The 13561-nt window shown below is 42.5% G+C and overlaps 1 protein-coding gene across 3 annotated transcripts in view; it reads right to left on the bottom strand.

The window, feature by feature from the left end:
* LAMA4 (laminin subunit alpha 4) overlaps window positions 1-7949 on the bottom strand; it is a 147271-nt gene extending 139322 nt beyond the window's left edge. Inside the window, exons 1-2 of one of the 3 annotated variants that reach the window (XM_082404711.1) lie at window positions 7759-7949; window positions 7111-7457 (exon numbers count right to left, since the gene is read on the bottom strand). In XM_082404711.1, coding sequence (XP_082260837.1) covers window positions 7111-7305 — 195 coding nt within the window. In that variant the 5' untranslated portion in view covers window positions 7306-7457; window positions 7759-7949. The other 2 variants (XM_082404710.1, XM_082404712.1) reach the window with 2 other exon arrangements.
* Between the last annotated feature and the right edge of the window lie 5612 nt (window positions 7950-13561).

The raw sequence follows: 13561 nt of genomic DNA, 5'->3' as shown, positions 1-13561 counted from the left end.
CATGTAATGGAAGGCATAATTTCAAAATAAATATTAATATACAGAATCTGCACTGTGCTCAAGCATCCTTTCAGCTGTAGCATGCAGCATGGATCACTGCTCTAGTCTCCAAGGGGCTTGGGCTGATGCAGCTGTTAATGTTATGGGATTCCTCCAACTCATTGGTTCTCATGGAGTCATAAACATTGATACTTCACTCTATTTAGGTAAACACTAGATCTCTAGCCTCCAACAAAACACAACACACAAACTAAGAAATTCCTGGAAGTGAAAAGAGGGCCATATTACATGTTACTGAAAGTACATTTGACCACCCCCCACTCCTTTTTTTTTTTAAGAGAATTTGTTTCTTCGTGTATTTTTTTTTTTTCCTTTATGTAGAGGATTTGGGCTTGAATATGGACAGCTTCCCACTACCAGTCAGCCTCGGAATGCTGTTTTCCCCAAGTTTCTCATGATAAAAAGACTCAGATTCAGAGCCGACTGCTTGGCAGCTGAATTTCATTAAGATTTTGATGGGAAACTTAAGTTGGAATTACAAACATCTGTGGTTAAACTTCCCTTTAGTAAACCATTTCCCAGAATTTAACTTTACCACACTAGGAGCAAAAAGAAAAGCAATTGAAAAAAGAATGCTGCTTTTTGGCAAATGCTGGAGTAGATATTTAAATATTCTTCTATGTGGTCACTATATCTCAGTCAAGTAGCAGATTATTTGCTTTAGAAAACACAAAAGTAATTGTTTGGAAATGCTAAGTTTTGGAACTCAAAGCATGTACTGGCAATCTGATTTTAATGGTTTCTAACCAATCAAATGTCTCATAACTATGTCTGGCCATCATTATATTTATGTGGTTACTTTGAGTAAGGAAAAACCCTAAAGGATAGGCGTGTTTTTGGCATTATATGCTTCAAGAATCTATGACAAGTCAGATTTTAGAATTTAATTGTGAAAGGGGGGAAAAAAATGTTATAGTCCTTGTCATAGCAAATATGCTGGGTTTTTTGTTTAGTTTTTTGGGTATTTGGGAAAACTGACTCATTTCTCTTAACTGCTCAGATTATCCTATTTCTGGGGAAAGGTTATGTTTAAAGAACCATTAGGGATACAATGATTTTAATAGTTAAACGAGTCTCCTTCTTGTCCAATGTTGGATAATCAGCAAATTTGTAAGCAGAAGTTGAAAGTAATCAAATTTACAGAATAAGTAAAAATTTAGATGAAAATAGACTGATACTACAAATCTGAACTCGCAGGTAGATAAAAACAGATAATGGAAGAAAAAGGGTGAGGAGGGAGGGAGAGAAGAGAGAATGAGGGCAGACTTTGAGTTAGGTAGCTTATACACACGATTTCACTTAAATTTCACAAATATCTTGCAAAGAAAATACATTTGTATTCATTTTAAAATCAAACAGACCGAGCCTCTGAAAAATGAACTAATTTGCCTAAAGTCAAACAGCTAGAAAGTAGGAGAGCTGGATTCATAGCACATCTGTCTGGCTAGATGCCCACATTGTGCCTTTGATGAAAGGTGAATTTCAAATGTCGTAAAGTAGAGACTGCAAATAAACAGTCCTCAGATGTGCTTCCCACAGGGCATTAAAAAAACTGAGTCAGCAATTTCACTTAAGAATCCAGATTCTGTCTTCTTGTAAAAAAACAGAAGGCCTGGCAACACTGAGAGGTGGGTGCCCTCTGGAAGAGGCATCCCTTCCTCTGCTGTTGCTTGGGTCCCACCACTCACAGGATGCGTTCCTTTCCCTGCCCAGTTAGTTTTTGCTCGGCCTCCATAAAAATCTGAGTTTTAAAACTGTCTCTGTTCCATAGGATCAGCAATTCCGCTTCTAGGTATATACTCAAAAGGACTGAAAGCAGGGACTCAAATGGATAATTGTAGACCAATGTTCATAGCAGCACTATTCGCGGTAGCCAAAAGGTAGAAATAACTCAATGTCCATCAACAGACAAATGGATAAATAAAATGTGATATATACATACAATAGAATATTATTCAGCCTTAAAAAGGAATGAAATTTGGACAAATGCTACAACATAGATGAACCTTGAACACATTATGTTAAGTGCAATAAGCCAGGCACAAAATGACAAATACTGTAGATTCCACTTATATGAGATACCTAGAGTAGTCAGATTCATAGAAATGGAGAGTAGAATGGTGGTTGCCAGGGCCTGGGGAAAAGGCTAACAGAAATTATTGTTTAATGTGTATTGAGTTTGAGTTTGGGAAGATGAAAGTTTTGGATATGGATGGTAGTGATGGTGATGGATGGCGATGGATGATGATGAATGGTGAATTACCTAATGTCACTTAAAAATGGTTAAAATAATAAATTTTGTGTATATTTTACCACAATTAAAAAAAAACATTTCTTCTGGTTAAATCCGAGAACTCTGGAATTATAGCAAATGGAATTCTCTGTTTTCCAGCAGTTTTATAATAAATTCTGTAAGATAGGCCATGTAATTTACGCTACTCATCTAGCAAGCACTGCATAAATGGTCTTTGAATGGTATTTTGTATATCTTCACTTTAAGAAATTCCCAAACTTTGACTAAAATTGTTCCTACAGATAGTTCTATTTACCTCACTACATTTTTCTAGATATTCTTGCACAGTTGAATTACTTTCATAAACTCCTTCCTAGCTGGGCCACTTACCAGGCAGGTTGCCTGGGCAAATGCTCTGTGCCTCAGTTTCCACGTTTGCAAAATGAGATAATAACTACGCCAATCCCACTGAACTGTTATGAGGGTTAAAGGAAATAACTCATGGAAAGTGCTTAGACCAGTGTCTGGCATGTGGTAAATACTCAATGAGTGTCATCGATAAGCCACGCTATTATTATTATTACTGTTACTGTATTCCAGTCCTTCTAAAATAATGTTTCCCAGGAACTTTCTTTGGTGTTTGATGAGTAAGTGGCTGTGCCCTACTGGCCTAGCCCAGGAGTAATACTTTTTCCACATTAGCCCCCTGGCACTTAGCTGATAGCCGCTCTTACAGAACATAAATTCATTCTGCTTTATATAGTGGCTACGTGTATATTTTTCTATCTTAGATTGCTTACTCCTTGAGGGTAGGGATGTGACTCTGCCTTCTTTCTGTCCCTCCTGGCGCCTGCTTTATTACTCTGCACATGGTAGGTCTCCAAACCTGCTCTTTGGATGGTATTAAGTGAGTGAAACAATGACTGCATGCCAGGCTGGGGGTGGCATGTGGGTGTTAAATTACCAACTGCTCTGTGAACAGCGGTATAGAGTGATGGCCCAGGCCAGTGACTGGAAGTCTTGATGTTGTTCTACAAAGCCTTTCTCAAAGTAAGGGAGCGAGATAAGGCAACGGAAAGCAGATAGTGAAAGGGATCTGAGCTGTCTTTTAATAAACATACTACAATCCTTTAGTGGCAGGGCACCTAACTATGTGTTGGAGCACGGGATCACAGATCAACCTGAAGAGAGTCTAGAAGAAAAGTCCCTCAAAATTAGTCTAGTTCATATTACTTTTTTTTTTTTTAGCAAGCAAGTTTGTCTAGTGCGAGGTACATTTGTGGTTCATGGGGCACGAATCTTCTTGGAGGGAAGCTAAGAAGAGCAACTGCAAAATCCAGTCAGGTTATCAGGAGATAAACTCCTGGTTTCCCCTCTCAGGGAAGTTTGCTCAGTATTGTCAATTATTTCCCTTATTTTCTCAATAATCTACCAAAGGCAGTAACAGCACCGTCACCTTCCACCACCTCCCGCTTTGCCCTTCCAGCAAAGTCCCCACTCCTCTCTGAGTCTCTGGGTGGCTTCTTTCCAGCCACGAAGGATATAGACAACAGAGATATGGCAATATTAAGTAAAATAGCACCATAAAATAAAGTTCTGAGAAATATTCCCAACTAAGGGTTTCTTTTAATCAACCTCTAACCTGTGTTCTTGACCTTGTTTAACTCCTGCTTCTTTTTGATAGACAAGAATGTCACTCTTCCTAAGGACACTCTGATACCCTCTCCTGCAGGACTGTTCCCATCTCCATCCCTGCATCCCCTCCCATTCTTCTGCATCTCCATATTGGCCAAGAAGACTTTTGCCTAGTTTCACTTGCTATAATGTGTATAATAAAATTAAGACTTTCTTTTCTTAAATGTAGAATATTAGAATACTAAATACACTTTTTGACACTACCTAGTTTCCCCTTTGCCCACCCCCACCTACTGAGAATCATTGTTCTCACCATATACTCAGAAATAATGGACTCAGTCAATTATCTGCTTGTGAAAAAGCAGATAGTAGGAAAATCCTACCAACTAGCACAGAGTTACCCATGGTGCTCCTCTTTTCAAATTCTCTGCATCCTGGAGGAGCTTGTGCTTATTTTAGAAGGAAAGGAGGGGCCTTCCTTCTTGGTCAGCCATGCTTCCCATCCTTTTATTCAGTGCATGTTGAATGTATTTGTTCTCCTAACCCACACTGTGCACCCGGGTGCCCTAGTCTGTGCTGAGGGTGGAGAGGACGCCAGTCCTGCTATGGAGGAGCATGGGAGAGCCTTAGGAAGGCCGTCAGCCTAGCACCCCCCACTGCTCCATGCTTGCTTTACTAGTTTTCTTTCTTCCCTTTGAAGGAGAATTGAGGAATGACCGTTTATATATATATCCGATTCAAATAAAATGAATGTATTTTTAGAATATCCTTCCATCCACCTCTCCAAACGCCTGCGAATAATGTCTTGTATGAGTCCATGTTCTCTTTTTCTCTACAGATGAAATATAACCTCCTGAACCAATTCACTGGAGTGGTTGTACCATGTTATTAAATCTCCAGAATGTATTTGCTTTCAGGTCTCCTTACTGTCTATAAAAAGCATGGGAAACCCGAATGGTGGGGCGTTGGGATCGCTGTGGGACTGCAGGCTGACTGGAGGGCATTATGTGAAACTATGCAGTGGGAACATAATTACCCCAATCCCACCCTCTCTACATCATATGACCCTCCGGAATGACTAATAGATTCTTTCTGTTTCCCTAAACCAAAAGCCTCAACGGGCATTCTGAACCTATTAGTCTCCAACAGTATTACAAATTTAACATACTACGTGACACTGTTTTTGATTGGAAGGATACAGACAAGCAATATTAAGTAAAATAGCACCATAAAAATAAAGTTCTGAGAAATATTCCCAAATAAGGGTTTCTTTTAATCCAGCTAGCCGTGTATTTTTTATAATAATAATAAAAACAACACGTAGGATGTATAAAGCATTTATACATGTTAGTCACTGTGTTAAGTCCTCTATGTATTTTATCTAATTTCATCACAGTAACTGTATGAAATATGAAGTAGACATCAATAACTTATCTAAGTCTCAGTTTCTTTATCTGCAAGTTGGGCATCTGTAGTTTGCCCAAGGTAAGGAGCAGGCAAGCTGAAATTTGAACTTGGGACCATCAGACTGCAAAGCCTGCAATCTAAAACCCTCTGCTGTGCTGCCTTCATATTATTTCACTGAACATATGAGTATATAAGCAATTGCCCAGGGTTTCAGCAATAAATTTAAGGTTCCCTAAAAAATCAAATAATTATTTTCTTACTTTTTGTGAGATGAAAGTTACAAAAAGTTATGTGTGCCTGTCTTTTTAGAATTAGCAGGTAAAAAGACAGGATGCCCAGATAAACTGAATTTCAGATAAACAGTGAAAAAAATTTTAGTATAAATACATCCCATGAAATATTTGAGACATAACCAAAATCTATTTGTTGTTTATCTGAAATTCAAATTTAATTGGGTGTCCTGTATTCTATCTGGCAATCCTACTCTTAAGCGTTTCATTCTGGAACTTTCCACTCAAAGCAACAGGTGGAGATAACGCTTCCTGGGGGGTTGATTCCAAGCCTGTAGAGAAGTGAAGCCTTCTCATTGTGTGGAGTGTCTCTTGGTCTGGCTTCTCCCCATGTCTGAGTACAAAGTTGACCAGAAGGCGTGCCCCTCTTTCTCATGGGGATTACATTTCACACCACAATGGGAGTTGGTATGCTCTGGCCCTACCCATCCTCCCCCTCATTTTGGGGTGTGGGTAGGGCTCACTCCTGGAGAAGGACCATCTTCATGCATCTTATCTTATCAGTAGTTTAATTAATAACTACGGTTATACTAACAATTAGTAGGACTAATAGCAATAATCCAGACTTCAGTGCTGTTAGAAATGGCACTAGAAATGCATCAATGGCATTAGAGATGTATAAATCCACATAACTGCTTTGGTTCTATAGTTGCTGTAATCATAGCTATAGGGGGTGTGTGTGTGTGTGCGTGTGTGTGTGTGTGTGTTGTTAGGTCAACTGCTCTTTCCTTTCCCATGAACTTAGGTGACTTCATTTTCCTCCTATTTAGCATCTCCCACGCCCTGGACATGCTGTTGTCCGTCTCGGCTCAGGGGGTTCTTAAATCACTTACTCTGGATTCATGCACCTTTACCCAGTTTCTACACTTTGGTTATGCTTTTAACATAAACGCTTTTGCAAGGGATTCAAACAGCAGCTCTTTGAATAAGCATATCATCAGTAGCATATCTCCATCATTTTTACATTTGGGATGGGGCTTGACTTTCATCATGACTTCTTGTTTCTGGAATATAATGGCTTGTGTGTCTATTTAAGGTATCTGCTACAAAAACATTAGTCCTGCAGTGTTGTTCCCACTGTCCTAACATCACAGAGGAGCAGGAAGCCAGTGACAGGGCACACACGTTAAGTGGTGTGGCTTGACAACAATGACTCTATTGGGACAAGCGGCGGAAAGTCACAGACGTGCTACTGCAGCCCCAGCTGAGAGTCTAGCCTACTAACTCAGAGTATGCAGGACACATGCCCTTTTACCAGCTTGAACAGGGATGTGTTCCAAAGCCTCAGCTCTCAAATCACAAAGTCCAAATCCAACGTACAAAGTAAAACTCTTTATTTCAAGTTTCTGAACTGACCCGTCCAGGTGAAACTCATAAGGCGGGTGGGGAAGGGAAAGAGGGGGGTAGAGAGGGGGACACAAGTGTGACACACACAACACGGGGCACAGGTGCCCCAGCAGGGTGACAATGGCAGGGGCACTGTACCTTGGCAGCAGGCGGCAGGCTTCCAAGAGCCACGCGGGCCTCGATGGTCTCAGGCGGGTCTAGTTGGCCGACCACTGAGCTCCCTTCAATGTCAAAAGGAAAAGCGCTGTCGTCCCCAGACGCGGCGCGGGAGCAGGCGGCGCCCCAGAAGAGCCACAGGGGCAGGACTGCGTACCAGGCTGAGCTCAAAGCCATCTCTCCGCTGACATCCGACAGGGCTCTTCCAGGGGCTCGGCCGCTGTTGGTCCTCGCCGGTCCCCCCTGTGGTGCAGCGGTGCCTCGCTTATTTTACCTCCTGTGCGTCTGCAGTATCCAGATGTGGGAACTCAAGGCAGCCCAGGGAGCAACTTCGTAGAAAAAGGAAGAGTGAGAGAGTAAGCCAGAGCCTGCCCCACCCCCCCTTCTCTCTCTCTTTCTCCTCTTTCTGTCTTCCCCCGCCGTTTCTCTCTCTCACTTTCTCTCTCCCTCCCCAGAGGCTCTGGCTGAAGAATGTACAGATGGATGGAGCTTAAAGCTCAGCATCAAGAGGCGGATGCGTTTGGGGCGAGCCCCGCGAGCGCCGGCCACCTCCTGTCCCTGGCGGTCGGGATTGAGGGCTGCGCTGTCCTGGCTTCCTTCCCACACCCATTTTCACCACTCCCTTTTTACCTTCACTTCCAGGCCCTCCCCCTCCAAGCTGGTCTTTCAGACACCGTGGCCGGGCCTTTCCTGGCGGCCTCCCCTCCCCTCTCAGTTTGGAGCCCCTCCAAGGGCCCCAGATGAATATTCAGCTTTTGTGATGGCTTCCTCACATCTCTTATTTATTTAGCCAAGGTGCCGGATGTCTTATCTATATTTATGTACATCTTTTATGTGGCCCTCCTAGTTTGCAGTAAAGTGGGTGGAAAAGGGATTCCTGAGCTGGAGCCGGAGGCGGATGCGCTCAGATGGCAGAGGGGGAGGGCACCCACTCTCTTGGGCAGTGTTTCTCATCTTCTAGAGACAGGCTGCCGCGCTGTTTGTGCTCATACCTTCCCTGGAGACTGGCTGGCTACCCTCTTCCCCCTGACGGTCTTCACCCAGAGGGCTCGGGAGAAGAATATCTTTCACTGCAGCCCTGGAAAATGACTTCATTACTCAGATGCATGAACTTTTATTTACAAAGAACATCTTGTTTTCGTCCTAAAGAGGTGCTTTGTAAGGGGCCCGGAACAAGGCTTGCAGTGTATGAGCCTGTCAAATATACTGCCCACAGCTCCGACCTCTTCCTCTTGGCCTGTAATCTCATGCCTACTACATCTGTCTGTCATGTAACCTTTCCAAGGCTTCGGGGTGAAGTTGAGCTACAATTATGTGGGGTACCCATGTGGATGGGTCAATGGCCACTACAGCTGATAGGTACCTTTGCATTCATTGGCTTCATAAGGAGCTTTAAACATTCCCACAAGACCCAAACATGTTTTAAAAAGGATTAAGTGAGACAACCATAGAATAACGCTTAAGTTTCTAGGTGTTTGAAATCACTCACAATCATGCAACAAAGCATTTCAATAAAGTCTAATCATTAGCTCTATTTATAGGACAAAAATCGTTTTATCTAAGGATAAACAAAGCAGCCATTTATTTTGCACCTACAATATGCCAGATACTTTGCATGTGTTATTTGCAAGCCTCATAGCATTTTTGCAAAATAGGACTATTATTTCCTTTTTATGGAATTAAAAAGGGAGGTTCTGAGAGACTAAGACATTTGCGCAAGTCACACAGCTGCTAGAAAGCTGGCCCCACTCCTCACTGATTCCAAAACTATCTTGCACATTTACACCACACTGAAACTCACGAAATAAAGGCCACAAATTCAGAGATAGAAGAGATTGCACTAAAAATTCACAAAAATTTTTTGAGTACCTTCTAGGTGCCAAAACGTTTGTATAAATTATCTCATTTATTTCCCTCTTCACTGTAATGAGATAGGCGTTGTTATACACATTTGGTAATGGGTGTGTGGTAAAAGTACTACTAAAACAGGTAAATCTGATGCTAAGGTCATTGGTGTTTTCAACAACAAATTGGTATAATACAAAAGTGCCAAAGCTGGAAGAAGCAAAAAGTTTTCATATTTCCCAAAGCATCTGTAATGTTTTCAATTCAAGATATAAAAATAGTATTGCAATGAACCATTAAGCTAAATTATGATCATCTTCTTCCACATAAACTGGTTAACCCACTAAATTAAGTAAAAGAACTTAAAAATATATGTTTGGTTTGGTTGGTTCTTTAAGAGCCTTGCATTGGGAGACAAGATGGCCAGACTCTGAAGAGGAAAAAATGATGCTCAAATATCCTGTCCCACTGTCGCTTTTAAAAAACTTTAAATAATAATAATAACAATAATGATTTAGGTACATATTATATTCTGACTTCAGATATAGACCTCGTCAGTACACAAAAGCTGTTCACATTTGCTTCCTGATGGATTATGTCCTGTTCTTCGTTAAATGTCAATTAATCGCACGCTTTTTACTTGACCCAGCGCCTCTTTTCCCTGCTTGCCAGGCAATGTCAGGTTCTATGAGAGGCCTGAGCAGTGGGGGTAGGAGTGCATTTATTCAAGACCTATGAACTTTTTGTTTTTGATTAAATATATGTTTCTAACTCTTCCGCCTCATCTTTCTGCAGATAGTATTATTATTTTTGAGGCAAAACAGCAAAATACACAAGAAGCATGGGTTTTGTATGAAATAAAATAGGCTGAAAATCCTAAGTCTGTTTACAGTGGTTCTGGGAGCTTGACAGAACTTAGTCTCTCTGGGTGTCAGTTTCCTCATCTGTAAAATGGGATAATGATGCCTCTTTCATGAGTAGTAAATGAAATAATGTGAATAAAGCATTAACACAGCCTGGCATATAGTCAACTGCTCAATGTTTACTATTTAACTAACTGTATTTTAAAGTCTTAAAAAAGCACAGAATCATTATTTTTAAACAGAAAAAATAAGCATGTTTATTTATCCTGTGACTTGGGTAACCTCCTATTTGCTGAGAATAGCCGTTCACATTTCTGGCTGCTACTTGGGACTTCCTTGTATTAACTATGAATGAGGCATCTTAGAGTGACAGAGCAGTCAGGCGAGGAGGGAGACTGGCTGACTATTTTATAGCAAGTTGGAAGGCACTAGAAGAAAGGTAATCATCACCAAAGGGCCACCCCAAGACCATCAAAGGCCTGAGCAGGATTTTATTCCTGCTAACACTACAACTGCGGAGTGTCTCCAGTATGGCTGCTTTCTTATCATGACCCTCCTTCTCTCCCTCTCCAGGCATTCAGCAAGTACTTTCATGTCCACTCTCTCCTTTGGGACTCCCACATACCCCATGATGGAAGGGGTACTGCTCCATCATTCCCAATGCACAGAAGAGAGCATGGCATTATGACAGGCTAAGAGGTTAAATGGCAAGGACACTAGGCCGGTTATTGCAGGGTGAGGGCCCCATGCCTTCTGACTCCCAGACCAATGCTTTCCCAACCAGACCAAGCTATTTTTAGTTCTGGCAGCAGCAGATCTGGTGGTTTGGAGGCTTTATCAACAGAGAGTTCTGGAATTCTCTTCTGAGTCCCCTGCTGCAGTTATCAACAGATCAAGGCTGCCCACTCCCTTCAGCACTTGGTTGTTGGGCCTGTCCATAGTGTCCAAGGATCTGGCAAGGGTGTTGTTAATGTATCCCATGTGCCCTTCTGCAAATAGAAAATCGCGTCAGATGCTATTTAGGATTTTTAAGTGCTAATCTTGGACATAATTAGACAGGGGATTGTTGTGGGGACTGTGTACTAGTGACAATTTTATGACGAGATTGGTCAGAGAAGAAAGATGCGCTATCCCTGCCATGAGGTGTCTAACTGATAATCAGGTGGCAGGAAAGTAAGGAGGGAGATGGGGTCTCTTTTTCTGTTCACACTCCTCTCCTCTCTGGCCATGAGTCTCCTCTGTGAATGACTCTGCTGGGAGTTCAGGCCACCTGAGGAGGGGCAACAGCGAGAATGCTGGGAGAGGATAAGTCTTCTAAAAGTGGTTCTTTTCCCATGAGTTTGTTCAGGCTTTTGTTCGGGGTGTGGGTAGTATGTGCTCCCTATGCTTAGTCTCCTGATTATGACACTTGTCACGGCCTCACCTGGCTTTTAGCGTGTGCCACCTGCATCCTTTCCATCCATCCATCCCTTATCTATTTAATTAATTTATTCATTAATTCACTTATTCATTTATTTAATCAGCATTTATTGAACACTTCAGTATGGCATGTGAGATGCTGAAGGTAAAATAATAAAAACAGGATCCTGACTCTCAAGGAGTTCAGAGTCTGGTGGGACAGACCTTGAGTAGACCCTGTAAGCAATGCAAAGTGATTAACATGAATTGAAAGCAGAAGTCCAGACATGCTGGTAGCTAAGTATCTAGAACAAGCCCTTTACTGGAGATCGGCTAGGGAGTGTGGGAGAAGGCTCCAGAAGGGGGAAACTGTGTTGTCTTAACTGAGGGGAGGAGGGGAAGAATGGTGGTCCAGGGGGAAGAACTGTATGTGCAGAGGGACAAATGCGCCAGAGCCCCGATGCCACAGGAGGGTGAGAAGGCCGTGGGATTTCCAAAGGCTCTTTGAGCCTCCCTCTTCACAGCACACAGTCATGGCCTTCAGGGCTGTGAGACGGAGCCGGGTGAGAAGAAACAGCTTCCCCGCCTCCTACTGGTCTCTCACGGCCACAGAGGGATCCTCCCAAAACGCGCATCTGAAGACTGGGGAGCTGCTCAGAGTCCTACTCACGTCCTGATCAAAAGCCTGAGAAAACTATTGGGAGGAAGAACAACTTTTTTTTTTTTTTTTTTTAAATTATTTATTTATTTATTTTTGGCTGTGTTGGGTCTTCGTTTCTGTGTGAGGGCTTTCTCTAGTTGCGGCAAGCGGAGGCCACTCTTCATCGCGGTGCGCAGGCCTCTCCCATTGCGGAGCACAGGCTCCAGACGCTCAGGCTCAGTAGTTGGGGCTCACGGGCCTAGCCGCTCCGCGGTATGTGGGATCCTCCCAGACCAGGGCTCGAACCCGTGTCCCCTGCATTGGCAGGCAGATTCTCAACCACTGCGCCGCCAAGGAAGCCCCCAACTTTTTTAAAAATAAAAAAATTTTCAAAATTTCATCGTGGTGAGGACACAACAGGAGACCTACCCTCTTAACCAGTTTTGAAGGGTACAGTGTGGTATTTTATGTACAGGGAAGAACCACTTTAAGAAGCTCCGTCCTTTCCTAGCACTCTTGCTGTTGCTCCTCCTCAGGTGGCCTGAACTCCCACCAGAATCGTTCGGAGACGTGTGGCCGGAGAGGAGTGTGAGCAGAAGAAGACCCCGTCTCCCACCTTAACTTCCGGCCACGTGATGGTCAGCTGGAGACCTCATGGTAGGGGAGAGCTCATGCTTGCTTCTCTGACCAATCCCATCATAAAATTGTGATCATTTATTTTAAGTGAAGAACTTTAAGCCCAGGAATGACATGCTCATATTTTCATTTAAAGTATTTAAGAAGTACCAAATATAATAATTACAGTAAAATAGGAAATTACAGCTATCACACAAGAAGGAAGTGAGGGGCACCAGGAATCATACCACTCTGGGGCAAAGACTGACAACACTGAAAATGTTTGGGTGTAAATACCTTCAGGCTTTTGTTACATCTATGTTAACGGATTCCATCTATTTTTATATTTTGTGTATTCCATTATATATACATATATTTTTGTGCATGTAAAATATATTTTAATATATATCCATTTTACAGATTCCATCTCCTTTTTTCTTGCAGAAATGAATCAAACTGTATATAATATTTTAAACTTTTTCTCCATGTCACTGTAACTCCAGTGTTACTGTGAATAGCTCACAGTGTTCAGATTGGCATTTTGGGAGGATTGGCTAGTGTGGATAAGGGCAGTGTTGAGGGACCAGTAGGAGGTTGGGAAGCCCTCTCTTCTCACACTGGCTCTGTCAGCTCCAAGGGCAGGGACTGTACTGGTGAAGAGGGGGCTCAGAGAGCATTTGGGAATGATAATAGAAATGAGGACGTCCTGATCCGAGTCGTTCATCCTGATGGAGAAAGGGTGAAACCAACAGGTGAGAGAGAATGGTCCTAATAAGGATTATCAACTGCCTCAGCTGTGACCTTCCTTTAGGTCTGCTGGAATAATTACTTCATCAGGCTAAAGGGAAGTGATGGATGCTCTGTGGTAATGCAATCAACTGAGTACAAAGGCCTCAGCATCCCTTAACTCAGTGATGAGATCAGTAGAAAATAGGAGCACCTGGGACTTGATAATGAAATGATACAATTAAGGAGAATTTGGCAACATTCAAAAGAGGAGGTCTGAAAAACGGGCTTTTTGTGTCCTTGCACGCACCCCACCCCCAGCACCACAAAAGGAGGAGAAGATTCT

This window comes from Balaenoptera borealis (genome assembly GCF_965194805.1).
Source record: "Balaenoptera borealis genome assembly, chromosome: 9".
NCBI classification, from domain to species: Eukaryota; Metazoa; Chordata; class Mammalia; order Artiodactyla; family Balaenopteridae; genus Balaenoptera; species Balaenoptera borealis.
This window is presented reverse-complemented; position numbering and strand designations above follow the sequence as displayed.